The following is a 13,582-nucleotide window of genomic DNA, read 5'->3' as shown; positions in this document are numbered from 1 at the left end:
TTAAGTATTGTAGTATAGGGAAACTGCATGAATTCATCATGACTTAAAGCTCTGTTTTGCCTAGGCATAGGAACAGAGATAGAAAAGCAGACTATAACCATGGTGCTGTCTTTATAGATAAGCAGCCTTAAATGTATGAATTCTCAACTGCTCAGATAGATCAGTTTCTAATCTGTTTAGTTTGGAATATCCTCAAAGGTCTGTTTATTTCTAGTTCTTAGAGCTACATGTTAATGGTTAGTTTACCTTCACTCTGTTCTAGAAGAGCTGCAAGTCAAACATTTTCTGCACAAACACAAATGTTACACTACAATATGTCATTTGGCATAAAGTCACAGTTCTACTTCCAGTACTTGTTTATAAAGGCAGTCAGAAATTTAGCTATGAAATGAGAGAGTGCTGTGAAGAAGCTAAGTTAATTAGTTCACCTCACCACACTATACCCCAATTCTAACACACAGGACTGCAGTTCTTTGAATTTCATAACCACAAAGGTCTCAGTCAAATACTGAGTAAAGGGGGTAGTTCCCTCTTCCTTCTTGGTTCCCATCTGAAGATAACAGCAGCAAAGATCAGCTGGATTTTTTGTTTTGGTTTTGTTACCTCTTCATACACCTCTCTCACGGCTGCTCCCCCCGGCTCTTCTTCTGGTTCCATTCCTCCACCTGGTACAATCCACTGATCTGGATATCGGCTACTGCTTACCAACAGCACCTATAAATAATTGCAAGTGACTGTTAAATACAGCTCACAAGTCAGGAATCTCACTACTATCTGCTTTTTCAGCAATGCACTTATTCACCTAGCCAGATGGATTATAGACTTTAGAGACAAAACATAACAGGCAAGCAGGAGTTGAAAAGAGTGAAATAGTTAACATCCAGTCTGTTTTATACAGCTAAGTCAAGACAATGTCATTGGAATCCCTTTGTACAAATGCTTTCATTGGATGCTTAGACACAATGTGGAAAACACAGAAAAATGTGCACAGGAATGAAGGCTTACAACAAAAATCTAGTAACAGTATTTTCCAGTACTAAGTCTTCAAATCATATAGATGGCTAAGTATGAAAATTAAGACATTTTCATCACATAGAAGTTAAACGAATTCTTCTGGCTAAAAATATACTTTTGAAAATATTTTTAATTTTTAGTCAGAAACAAACTTATTAGTTACTGAAGTGTTATGTTAGCATGACATGCTTACAGTATTGCATAACTAAGATACAAGGGAGAGTACTTCACTGGCCCTTGTCCAATTTGGTTTCTTTTAAACATTTACGTAAGAGGAAAAAGCCCAACACATTGAATTTGACTTCTAAATTTAACGTTTTTTTCCCAAGACACTTTGATTTCACTTAATTTGACTCTAGCCTGGTTCTGTCATTGATTGACACCAATTTAAAACCCCCTGTCTATAGGGCCTGCCTTTCATAATATTCAGAGCAGAGAAGATTTTAGCTACCTGTCCAACAAACTAGGATGCCTTGTATTTGGAATAATTTTGCAGTAGAAGTTTATGAAAGTAAGACCTTGATTCGGGACCACTTGGAAATAATTTAACTTATATTCAAGACACATCCCAGTTACTAAGACATACCCAGTCATCTGTGTAGTAAAAGGCTTCCTCCTATAGGCATTACTTACATAAACCCTACCCTGAAGTCAAAGGACAACTATAGGGAGTAAAAGGGCAGGGTCAGTGGTCAAATTTTGAAAAGCAATTAAAAGACTAGAACAAGAACCTCAAGTCTAAAGGTTATAGTTACAACTGGTGCCAGACAACTGAAGTGACAGCCCCAACCCTCACCTTTATGGACTTCAAACTTACCCCCTGTTGGGTTAAGTAGGAAAATGACTCTCTGATGACAGCACCAGTGAAATGATTACCACTTATACTGTGTCCCTTTGCCACTCATGGAAATAGGTTGTAGGTTCACTACAGGAATTGAGAGTGTAATTCAGACGACTGCATACTTTGTGAATGCAACAATACCTGTGCATATTGATGTGCACCTGGAAGAGCCTTATCTGACAGATACTGTCTTGTAATGTTTATCTTATGTACAGTCAAGATTAGTACAGTGGAGAATCCTTTAGAGTAGGACTAATTTCCCCCAAGTTTCTTCCTGTGCTAAGTAAGGAATACAGAGACATCACTACGTATAGAAGCATTCTTAGCATCTGATCTAAATGTTCATGTTTCCAGCCAACTCAAGTATTTTACTCAGCTATCTAAAAACCTAGAAATATTCAGCAAAAGCAACAAGGTTAAACACAAATGCATCTCAACTTGATCTTTACAGCCAAAGGTTTTGGTTTCCTAGGATCCTTTGACATTAACAAAAGATTCACAGAGTGTACACAGCTCTACTGAAAGTAATGTTAGAAACTGTTTTTCAACACTTAGGTGGAGCACCTATATCACTACAAAGAACCACTGTGTAAGCAGTGCTTAAAGAGCAGTTGTAAAAATCAAGTTATGAATTCACTTCTGAGATTTCAAATATAAGCATTAAACATTTTCTGCTGATGAAACTGCACTCAATCCAGTCATGTGAAAGCTAGCAACAATAATGAACAAAAGGATGATTATATCACATTAAATCATTCCCAGCTTGGTAGAACAATTTTAAATCAGCATTCAATGCTTATTTAAGGCTAAACATAAAACTCTTAATTACTAATATGGGATAAATCAGGTTGCTCATTCTGGCAGTGTAGTGTAAAGCCAGGGATTTTTTTATGCCTTTATATATAGTAGTTGACTATCACTAATCTGATCAATAGACTATCAAACTGGGCTTGTACATCTATTAGCTTTAAATTACCCTTTTTAAAAGCAGAAGCAAATACATCTAGCAAGTAATCAACATTAAAATACAACTCTTGTAGATAGGCTTTACAGCCATGCATACAATAAACTCCCAAGCATTACAGCCTGGGAATTCATTTTAGCAACTATCCAAACCTCCACTAACCCTGGAACAGAGGCATTTTCTCAAATGTCTTTCCCTCTATGCTTTATTCTCCTGTGATCTCACTGCTTTTACAGTCTGAATCCAAGGAATCACACTAAGATATATCCCTGAGATCCTCAGATGCTCAATTTTTTTTATCCATTAACATATGAAGCTGCGAGGACATGAGGCATCCATCCTGGGGTAATGCTACCAAAAACGTGCTTGGTGTTAATCAGATTCAACAAGCAACAAGAGCTGACAGCTAGCAGTTGCAGGATTGTGTAGTAAGGCTGAAAAGCATTCCACAGATTTTTTCAATCATAGTATCAAGCAGTCTTCCATGTTTTCGTTTTTTGAATGCTGTTTTTCATTCCATGTAGTTTTCAGGTGTTTCCATCTGTAAGTGGCCAGAAGATACATCCTTCAGTACCTAAATGACCAGGCTGTAAATATAAACGTGATTTAACTATGAAGACACCAAAAAGCTGTGGTTGGTTGACACTGCACTCACATGCCAAGAGAGGTGCAAAAATCAGCAGCAAAAATGCAGCAATTCATCTTCTCTTAATAGAAGATAATCAAACTAGGAGAGACATGATATAGATTGCCTGGAAATCCAGTCTTTTCTGAGGAGACTCATGGTCAAGCAGATTACAATAGTCTACTGGAAAAAAAAGACTGCAGAATCTGACACACCTGTACTTTTTCTGGCTTATGCACACCAAATTGTACATCATAACCCCATTAGGCTCAGAAGAAAAAAAAGCAAAAGTACTTCCCATGCAAAGAACTCTGTGTCCTCTATCCCTAAATGCAGAAAAAGGACTAAGATATCCTGAGTTGTATTACTTGCTAGTGATCACTGCCTTTCCCATGTCTCTAAGACTTACTGTTGATAACTCTTGTTCAAAAAATGTACTGAGTATTGCAGTGAAATCTGCTTGTCTAGTTATACTGCTAGGTTTATCTTACTCCAAAGACTAAGGTAAAGACACAATTTTCCATAATGCTGCCAAGTGAAGAAGTAAAGCTGCAAAATTCAGCTAAGAGGAAACAAAAGAAAAATTCTTCCATTAAGCATTACCAGCCAAGTTTCACCTCACATTCAAGTCCAGGAATAGCAGTGACCTTTGAGTGTATGAGGAGGAGAAACTGCTAGCCAGCCTACTTGTAATAAGCACCTATCAATACACATACCCATGATATGGTTAACCAAAGAGGTTATTACAGGGCAGGTGGCATCATGGGACTTGGTCACTATAAATGCTAAGCCTGCAGACAAACAACTGAAAATTTCTAAACATGCCAAAGTTTTGGCCTCTTTAGCGTTCTCAAGTCAAAAACACTTGTGAAACAGTTAGTAGCCAAGTATTCCAGAAGACCAAAATGGCAACAGCTCAGAGTAATACAAATTATAACCACAAGCTATTCCTCTTGATTTTTTTCAAATTAAGCACTAGACAGGTAGAAAATGGTTTAAATTGATATAAAATATCATTACTTTTTATCTTTCTTAACTGAAGGGTATTATAGCTTACCAAAATAAAAACAAATTTACATAAAAAAGCAAGGCTAAAGTTTAAATTAGCTAGACAGAAACTCCCCCCCAGCTGGATTCTTTAGAATTCCAAAGTCATCCCCAACTTGAAGGAAAAACTTACAGCTGAAAATGTACCATTCCAATTCCACAATAATTACTTGTCATTAGATGTCTGACTCAAGTCTGCCTTTCTTTACAGCAATGCTGGCAGGTAAAAGGAGCAATGCCCAACAGGAAAGGAATCAACTCCCCACTCCCAAAAGACCACAAAGCATGTGTGACTCAGCTGCAAAGAACACCATATAGCAGGTGTGTTGCTCAGGTGCATGGAAGACAAAGGACTCTGCTCCCAAACTCTACAAAAGTCAGTACACACAAATAATTTCAGAAGATTTAAACTGGTCAGATTATAGAAGAGATCATTAAGGCATTAAAAGGTACCTCTCAGGCACAAAGCAATGTCAAATGCTGTTAGATGTAATCCATATTTTCACAGGCATCAGAAACATTAAGAGGATAAAACATCCAAGCCTACTCTGAGGAAAAAGACAGGACCCACTCTGATGGAGGTTAATATAATCTAATTTAGCACACTCAATATGGAAACTCAGCCTACATGCATGGTCTGCTAAAATTACAAGCACCTGAAAGAGTCAGGAAGAAGTTTTAATCCTAATACAGCCAAGAGGGTCAGTCAAGCCCTATGATTTGTTTAAAACCAGTCATAAACAGATGCTCAGGGAAGAATACAAGCACTGAATGTTTTACTATCCTGTAACACTTCCAACCTCCAATTGTTTTCAGCTCAGGAGCTTCCTTAAAAGCATTAGGGAACAACTTCCAATACTGCAACAGAGGAACACAACTGAGAAGCAAAGAAAATCGCCTCTTACAAACACTGGATCATATTTGCAGAATTAACTGTATAAATTTTTAGGCAAAAGCACACATCTTGGAGAGCATATGTCAGCCTGGTAATGTATTCAAGAGATTTCTTTTATCTAACACTTTTTTTTTCTATTTTAAGAATCACTGCCTCATTTTAGTAGTTCTGAAACAGTTTCTCAGTTCCGCTATAGGCTAATGTGGTATCCTTGTCCTAGAATGCCATTGCCTTTTTTTGGACTCCAGACAGTTGGAAAACGCAGCTTTAAAACTTGCCATAGCAATGCTACACAGGCAGCATTTAGTAAGGAATATTTGCCTTCCTGAAAAGGATTCTCAGTAGAGTGATTGCTTATAGTCATCATTTGTTACTGCAGTAATTTTCAAAATTACTTTATTTTTTAAACATGGAGAAGTAACATGCACAAAGTTATTGTAAAGTAGTAAAAAAACCTTAGAATCAGACTTGACAGCAATTTAAGAGCGTATTAAAGTCAAGGCTGCAAGACCTTTACTTTCCCCCTAACACTGGGATTATGAGTTCAGGAAGCTGATCTGGCTGAAAAGTAGATTCCCCATTAGAGCTCAGTGTCCAGCCCGCACACACAACACCCACCAGGACACAGCCCTTCAAGGGGCAGTGCTGCACAAACTGGAGCAGAAAGGCACCACTGCAACCTCTAGCAAAGTACTTTAAAGACAATAGACTGGAAAACAGTCCCCGGCTGTGACAGAGGTTAAAAAGCTGATTATCCTCACTGAACAGGAGCTAGCACAACAGCAGAGGAATGACTAACTAGCAGTACATTAATCCTAATGCACATTAATTTGAGCACAAATCTTGGATGCATCCCAGAAAACTGTGTTCTGTCTACACAATATATTAAAGTCTGAAATATCCTCCCAACTTTACTTAAAGATCACTTTTCAAAGCAGCAAAACAGCACTTGGACATCAGTCAGCGCAACTTTACCCCCATTCTGAAGATGAATGATAAAGAGACATGGATATAATTTTATAATACTTCAAAATTAGAACTGGAAATTATTTTTCCTTTGAGACCTTCTGACTTTAAGGCTATATGGCAATAAGTAGAGAAACATCAGCCTTTTTCAGAAGAAGTTTTGCTTTTGACTTGCAATTAAAGCTATATTATTTTATAAATTTTATTTCACATTAAATTCAAATATTTGGCTAACATGTTATAGCAATACAGAATTTGAGTACCTTCCTCTGGCTATTTAAAATCCTTCATTTTGTTCTTTGACTAAAGTGTTCATATCAGGAACAGAATAGCACTGCACTACTATGGCATGCCAGTCAGAACATATTTCCTCACATAAAGAAACACTCAAGTCACCCGTAGCATTAGATCTCCCCCTAAGCTTTAGCATGCTTTGGAGAATCAGATGTGACAAGTCTCACAGTGTGGTGAAGGGTGCAGATCTTGCAACCAGATATTGCAAAAGGAGATCCTACATGAAAAAAAACCCCAGACCTGCAAACAAACAAGAAAGTTCCCACCAGTGCCTATAAAAAGTTTTACTTCTCACACTGGACCAGTTCCCCAATCAGCTTTACAGAATACTTCCCTCATGCTTGCTAATGCAGACCAAGGGAGAAACCACGATGTAGCAGGGGAAGAACTAAATTCATATTGCTGCCCATTTCTTTTTAGCTTGAAACCACAACCTAATCTCGAGCAGGAGAACTGGGCTTTACTGGTTACTCAGCAACATAATCTGTTTGACTAAGGGATCAGCTTCCAAGCACTTGTCAGAAACAAGAGCTCCAAGTCTTTGAGAGCTGTTCAGCTGCAGGTAAAGATTTGACAAGGTTATTTCTTGACAAGTACCAGTTACCTTTTAGCCTTTTCTGTCTTTGAGATACATCTTTGAAGACAAAAATTTGTTTTAAAGTATTTACATTTGTAGCACTGCTTTCACCCAAGTGCTTAAGCACTAAGTCCAAAAGCCACCGAATTAAAGTAAGCTTTCCAAGAGTTCTACAAAAAAGACTGAAAAAATACATATCAACCTATGGTCTGTGAACTCACATATCTACAAAAGATGCTTAAGAAAAAATGTCTACAAACCCTAGCTAGACATAAGAATGCATATATGTATATAGGCATATATATCTCTCTCTAGCTATGATATTAATATATTTCTGAAGAAGTCTGCCACTCTGCTATTTCACAGTAACTTGGAAGTTTTGAGCACCACTGAGTTAACTGAAGCAATTCAAATAGAAACTTTGCCACCAGTTTAAGTCCTCTAAGTAAACTTAGGATGGTGCAAGTAAGCTAAAAGGGTATTTTTTTCAAGCATCTAAACATAAATATTACTAGTTCAAAAAGATAGCATCTTCGAAGCAGGACAAAAAGTGTTTTGTTACAGGACACCTTAGGCTGATGTTAGACAAGTACAGCCATATTTCCTTCTCCCCTCAGCCCACTTTCAGCAACTATCCACCCCATAAAACATCTCCATATGGTACAGACAAGTAATACCATAGATATGGAAAAAATAATTGATGTTTCAAAATAAACACCTCATGATTAACTGATTTCAGTATCTGAAGACTTATAAATGAAGACTGAGGCTTTCTGCCATGGTGGACAGTGGAATTCCCACAGCCTCACTAAACCTGCAGGCTTCCATGGCTTGCAAGTAGTTGCAATTTGTCAAAAAAGATTCCTACATGAAAACAAGGTGCATATGCAATGCCTGCCAAAAGCTGCTTTTCTGTGGAAGTAATGAACACAAGGTGCCTCGTGTCCAAAGTCGGTTACCTGACATAAATCCTACCACAGCAACCCAACATTCAATTTTTGTTAACATCAACACAAGCTTTAACCCCATATGAGCCTGCAGGGATACACTATAAGGAGACACTGCCTCTGTAGATGCATCATAAAGAGCCATTTTGGAAGCTGTTTATAGGCCTTGATTTTTCAAGCTATACCCCTTCCTACAGGAAGCAGATCATAGATTCTTAGAATGGTTTGGGGTGGAAAGGACCTTTAAATATTATCAATTCCAGTCCCCCTGACACAGGCAGGAACACCTTTCACTAGACTAGATGGCTCATCCAACCTGGCTGTTAATGTCCAAATGTCAAGAAAATGCTGAGGAAAAGCTAAGGCAGCAATTATCCTATGTTAATTACTCTTCCTGTCCAGTAGCAGGGTAGGGACATGAGACAGAAAAAGTAAAAGCCACAGAGTGATTGAAGTGCATTGTGAAATGTGTATTCTCTGGCATTTAAAATATGCCTATATTCTATCAAACAATCATAATGCAAGGTAGGTAACCCATACCACTATGGAGACCAAGCCAGCCTTAAATATGGTGCCATGGTCATACCCCAACTTATTTGAAAGCACACATTATTTGTGTGTGTACACCTGAGAGCTCTACACTGAAGGACAAAGAAACCAAATTAAAAATTCCACATCAAGTATGGAACATCTTTCATGACAGTGCAAGTTTATTTACAATAATTCCTAGAACATCCCATTTTGCCAAGGTAGCCAGGTGATACTTCTGGGCCCTGGTTTTATGGGTCAGGTTGCATTACAAAAGGTCTTTCTGGTTTTCAGGCTGTTTAGACAAATGCACATAAAAGTAACATTTTACTTTATCCTTTAATAAAACCATTGCTAATATGAAACAACAGCTGTACAAAACTGAGGAACACTATTTTTTAAAATGATGAAACTGTTACCACCATAAGAAGACAAACCCACAGTTAATCTATCTTGACATTATACAAGACAATAAATAAAATTATTAAATCAGACCAAAAAGGAGCTATAATGCTAGGAGCCTATAATTTTAAACACAAGAATAACAGGTAATAGTTGTCATGCAAGTGTACACCCTGCTACAGAGGGGGGGAAATCTACATTTCCTGTAACAATGCATTTTTTCTCACTACTGTCTCAATATTAAAAGAAAACCCTTCCCATCTGTTTTCATCTCATGTACAAGGCTGAACAATGAAGGCAAAATTAAAAATTGAAAAGCTTGAAGACTTTTTTTGCATATGAAACTATTTTAGGTCTGCCACTAGCAACTGCTGGCTGAACACTAAAGTAGGGCTTTCAGTACCATATTTGATTACATAAAGCAGTGTTACAGATGCCAAAGTAATTAGAATGCACGCAAAGTTTATATTCAAGATACTTAAAAATAACTACTCGTTTATTTGTATAAGATGTAGTCGATGGAAAAAAATTAAATTATGTTTTAAAATTATTTCAGTTACTCAAATTGCTACAAAAATTATGTTTATTACTATTTGCTCTTGCTGCTTTAAAGGCGTGCCTTGTTGTCAGCATTGAAAAGTAATAATTTCCTTGCTTACCCTCTGCCCAGACCCTAAGACAGGAGGATTTTTATGTAAAACTACTGTTTGCAGAACACTGAATGCATAAACAATTCCAACCTGTGGAAGCAGTTGGTCCTCACAGCACCAAGAGGGCTCTCCTGCAGGCTTATTCTAAAGCTGCCATCCACTCCTAGTTGCTCAAGAGAAACTTGCATTTCCTCATACACAAATCTGCCAGCCCATCCCTGCCTGCTGAATACCATCAGCTTTTTGCACACACCTAACAGCTTCTTGTTTGTTCAAAGCAAAAAGACTGCACCCCCCTCGCACTGCACGCCCACACAGCCTTGTTTCACTTTTTCATAGTATTTCTCCTGCTTCATTTCCAGGATGTGTTTTTTCTTTCGAAGGGCAGACAGTCTCTGCAATGACTGGTTTATTTTCTTAAAGAACAAAAGGAACCAGCACTTAAGTGCATATCCAGCCATTTTGCTCTCTCTTCAGCCCAAATGACAGCACTGAGACTAAAACAGGCAACACTTTAATGACCGTAGTCTAAGAGACCACCTCCTTTAACACTAAAAAACCCCAGAGCTACCGGGCACATTACTTGGCTATTTGGGCTTCCTCCAGGGTATTTTTCTTTTTAAATCATACACTGTAACAGCATGAAGGAGACAAAACCTAAACCAAAATGGACTATATTACATTAAATTGTTCTGTGCAGAGGCACTTGAAGAAACACGGATTTTCACAGTGGTGATCTGATCAGTCACCTCAGGTACACGTTTTCAGCTCCAATATCAGCTCTCAAATCAGAAGCTTTGAGACAGGTTGCAGGACTGCAGGAAAGCCCAGTTTGTAGCCTGTAACACTCAAGAGAACTGACTCAACAATTTTAAGTCTGGCAGCAAGGACTGGCAAGTCCAACAGTAAGTCTAATTGGACAGGGTGCTGTAGCTGGAAAGGAGGAGTTCGGTGTCTGTATTTCAAACTGTATGCAGGAACCATTAGGCTGAATTTTGCCTCAGCAGTATTCTACAGCCCACCTATGTTTCAAATTAAGAAATAAGGAAGCAAACTGAAACACAATGTAAATAGTTGTGTAATAATAATAAAATAAATAGATGTGTAATGGAATGTAAGGGATGGGTTTGACCAGTCTTTTTCCATTGACATCTTACTTCACTGCCCATGAAACTCAGCTGTAACACTGGCATCAACACGGGTGCAGAGGTAGCATAAGAAGTGCAGTATGGTTAGAAAATGGACCAGGAAGCCATAATGAGCAGATTTTGCTAGATGAACAATAGAGATAGTAAATGTTTTGGTGAATTGCCCAATTTTTGTTGATGGGCACAAAAAACTGTTACTGAAAATGCCTAAGTCTTTAAGTCGAGAGATAGTGTCCAGAAGTCATGATATCAACAAGGGACCTCACAAAGTTGCAGAAGAAGGATCACATTCAGGTAAGAACACCACTGTGGATTTCTGGTACAAGTTGAGAGTTGATGGGGCAGCAACAAGTTAGAGACTTAGATATCACCTGTAAACCCAAGAGGACTGCACACCAGCTTTACAATCATGACAGAGATGGGCCCTATTACAATGTTTTTTCTGGTATAGCTATATAAGTATTAGTAACCTTTTACACAACACAGCAAGATCCCATCTAAACAACCACAAGTGTCACCCACATTAAAAAATATGTTTGCCAAACTGAAGGAGATGTAAGAGCTACCATGACGACCAAATGAGAAAACTGGTTTTAAGAGGAGTTAAGACTTCAAGTTCATAAAAAAATGCTAAGAAAAGAATGACTGCTGTCTACAGATATGTCAGAAAGCTAAGTGCAAGAAAGGAGGAAAAACAGCTAAAGCTCAGCTATAACAGGTTAGAGACTAGCCTTTTGGACAGTCAGAACGGAAGTAGAAAGAAAGGTTAATTCTACAATTTGTATCACAAGATTGCTGTAGATACTCATTCCTCCAGATAGAACCTAATCAGATGAAAAGTAAAACAAGAGCTATTTAGTCTTGCAGGCAGTATCTCCAGAAAAAAAAAAAAAAGTTGAGATTTGGATGTTTTGCTTTTAAGACTCCTAAAAAGAAATGTATTGCTAAAAATTGTTTTCAGTTGTCTGCTCTATTTTTTTCTACTCCCATGTCAAGCAACTCTGCTTATCCTGTAAGTCAAAATAACTATGAAAACTATTTTATCCCGTGGTTCCCTTCGACCCCCACCTCCCAATAACTTCTACAGGAGTCTCCTGTTCCCTTCTTCTCCCAGCCACCCAGGTACCACCCTTGTGCTCCTTCCCTGCAGAAGTTACCCTACCCTTCAACACCCAGGTGATGTAGCTTGGCTGAAAATTGATGGTGCGGACTCTAGAGACTTAGAAAGGAAACACTGAAGACATTTACATGGAGTAGACCAACACAGAAACTACCAGGACAACAGTGTTCAAGACGATAGAAGCAATCTCAGACACCCAATTTGGGGAACATGGCTGGTGATTGAAGTTAATCACAAACAGCAGTCAGGCATCAGACTTCTAAGGAATAGGTTCTGTACTAATACAGAGGAAGCTGGCACTTGGGGAACAGCTCCTAAGCAAGTTCAAGCTGCTGGCACTGCTTTCCTGGAAATAACTTGTCAGAAAGCAATTTTAACTGTCTCCACACACATAATCTATGCCCTAAATCTGATCTGATGTTATCCCATTCACTTCATCCTCAAGTATGTCTACCTGCATAGAACCATGGTATGTCTACCATGCCAAGGCTCAGCCTCATGCCAGTAATACAGGTACTCCATCCAGAATACCCCAAAGGACTCCAGTACAATAGTGGTCAGTACCCACTCTTCTTATACAGTCTAGCAAAGCTGCTACTATCAGCCTCAAAGGATGTTATTACACACAAAGAATATTCTGAAGCAGTCAGTGATCTCATTTGGATGCAAGATTGAAAGAGAATGACAAGAAGTTGCATCAGGAAATGAATGAATGGAAGTCACTGACAAAGGTGACCATAACCATGAATTTCCAACTACAACTGGTGCAAAAAGCTGTAACAGTGGCTCAGGTGTTTGAACTCCAAATAAGTCCGAGCTGGAGAAGCATCCAAAAATAAATATTAAAGTCACATAAATGGTGAAGTACACTGGAATGTCAGAGACCAAAGAAAAGCTATAACTCATAGCAAGACCTTGCAAGATTCCTGCTGGGTGCCTTTCTCCCTTATAATACTAGGAAAATACTAGGAAAAACTCATCAGCATGGTCCCAAAGCTATATTTATACCACGTAGGAAATAATTTTTTTGCTTAAGCCCAAGTGTCTGTATTTTTTGATCAGGCCTCTTCCCACTACATTATATAACCCAGGAGATGCTTGAGGAAGACATTCGCTGTATTGGCAGTTAGGGGAGGGCACCAGCATCTTCCAGCATATAGATAAAAGCAGGAAAAAACCCCAAACCCTAACCTGCATAGTTATTTCATGGTTACTAAACAGGAAAATGAAAACAGAAATTGCAGAAGGGTATGCTTCCAGCCCGAAACCATCTATAAACGCATTGTGCAATGAAACCATCAGCCGGGTTCCCAGATAACGGGCAGTGCCATTGACCTTGGCTCGGAACATGGGACAACTTTGTTGCCACCTCCCGACTCTGCTGCAACATAAAATCCCGGGTGAGCGCTACCCGCTACAACCAAAGCCACGGCAACAACTCTTCCGCTCCCGAGCTCCTTCGCAAAAAACATTGCTAAGCCCCATTTCACTCTCTCCATGGGAAAACCAGGTGTTCCAAGTACAGGCTTTTTTTTATGGCACCCCAGCGGGGCAGAAGGTTCGC

General features: G+C 38.7%; 1 protein-coding gene across 3 annotated transcripts in view; it reads right to left on the bottom strand.

Moving 5' to 3' along the window:
• Nucleotides 1–13,582, bottom strand: part of NUDT4 (nudix hydrolase 4) — a 38,467-nt gene that overhangs the window by 23,928 nt on the left and 957 nt on the right. For all 3 annotated transcript variants that reach the window (XM_069000031.1, XM_069000017.1, XM_069000023.1), the window contains exon 2: nt 604–714. In XM_069000031.1, the coding sequence (XP_068856132.1) occupies nt 604–714 (111 nt within the window). The remainder of the gene's footprint in view (nt 1–603; nt 715–13,582) is intronic.

The sequence above is a fragment of the Aphelocoma coerulescens genome, chromosome 1A (genome assembly GCF_041296385.1).
Source record: "Aphelocoma coerulescens isolate FSJ_1873_10779 chromosome 1A, UR_Acoe_1.0, whole genome shotgun sequence".
Taxonomy (NCBI): domain Eukaryota; kingdom Metazoa; phylum Chordata; class Aves; order Passeriformes; family Corvidae; genus Aphelocoma; species Aphelocoma coerulescens.
This window is presented reverse-complemented; position numbering and strand designations above follow the sequence as displayed.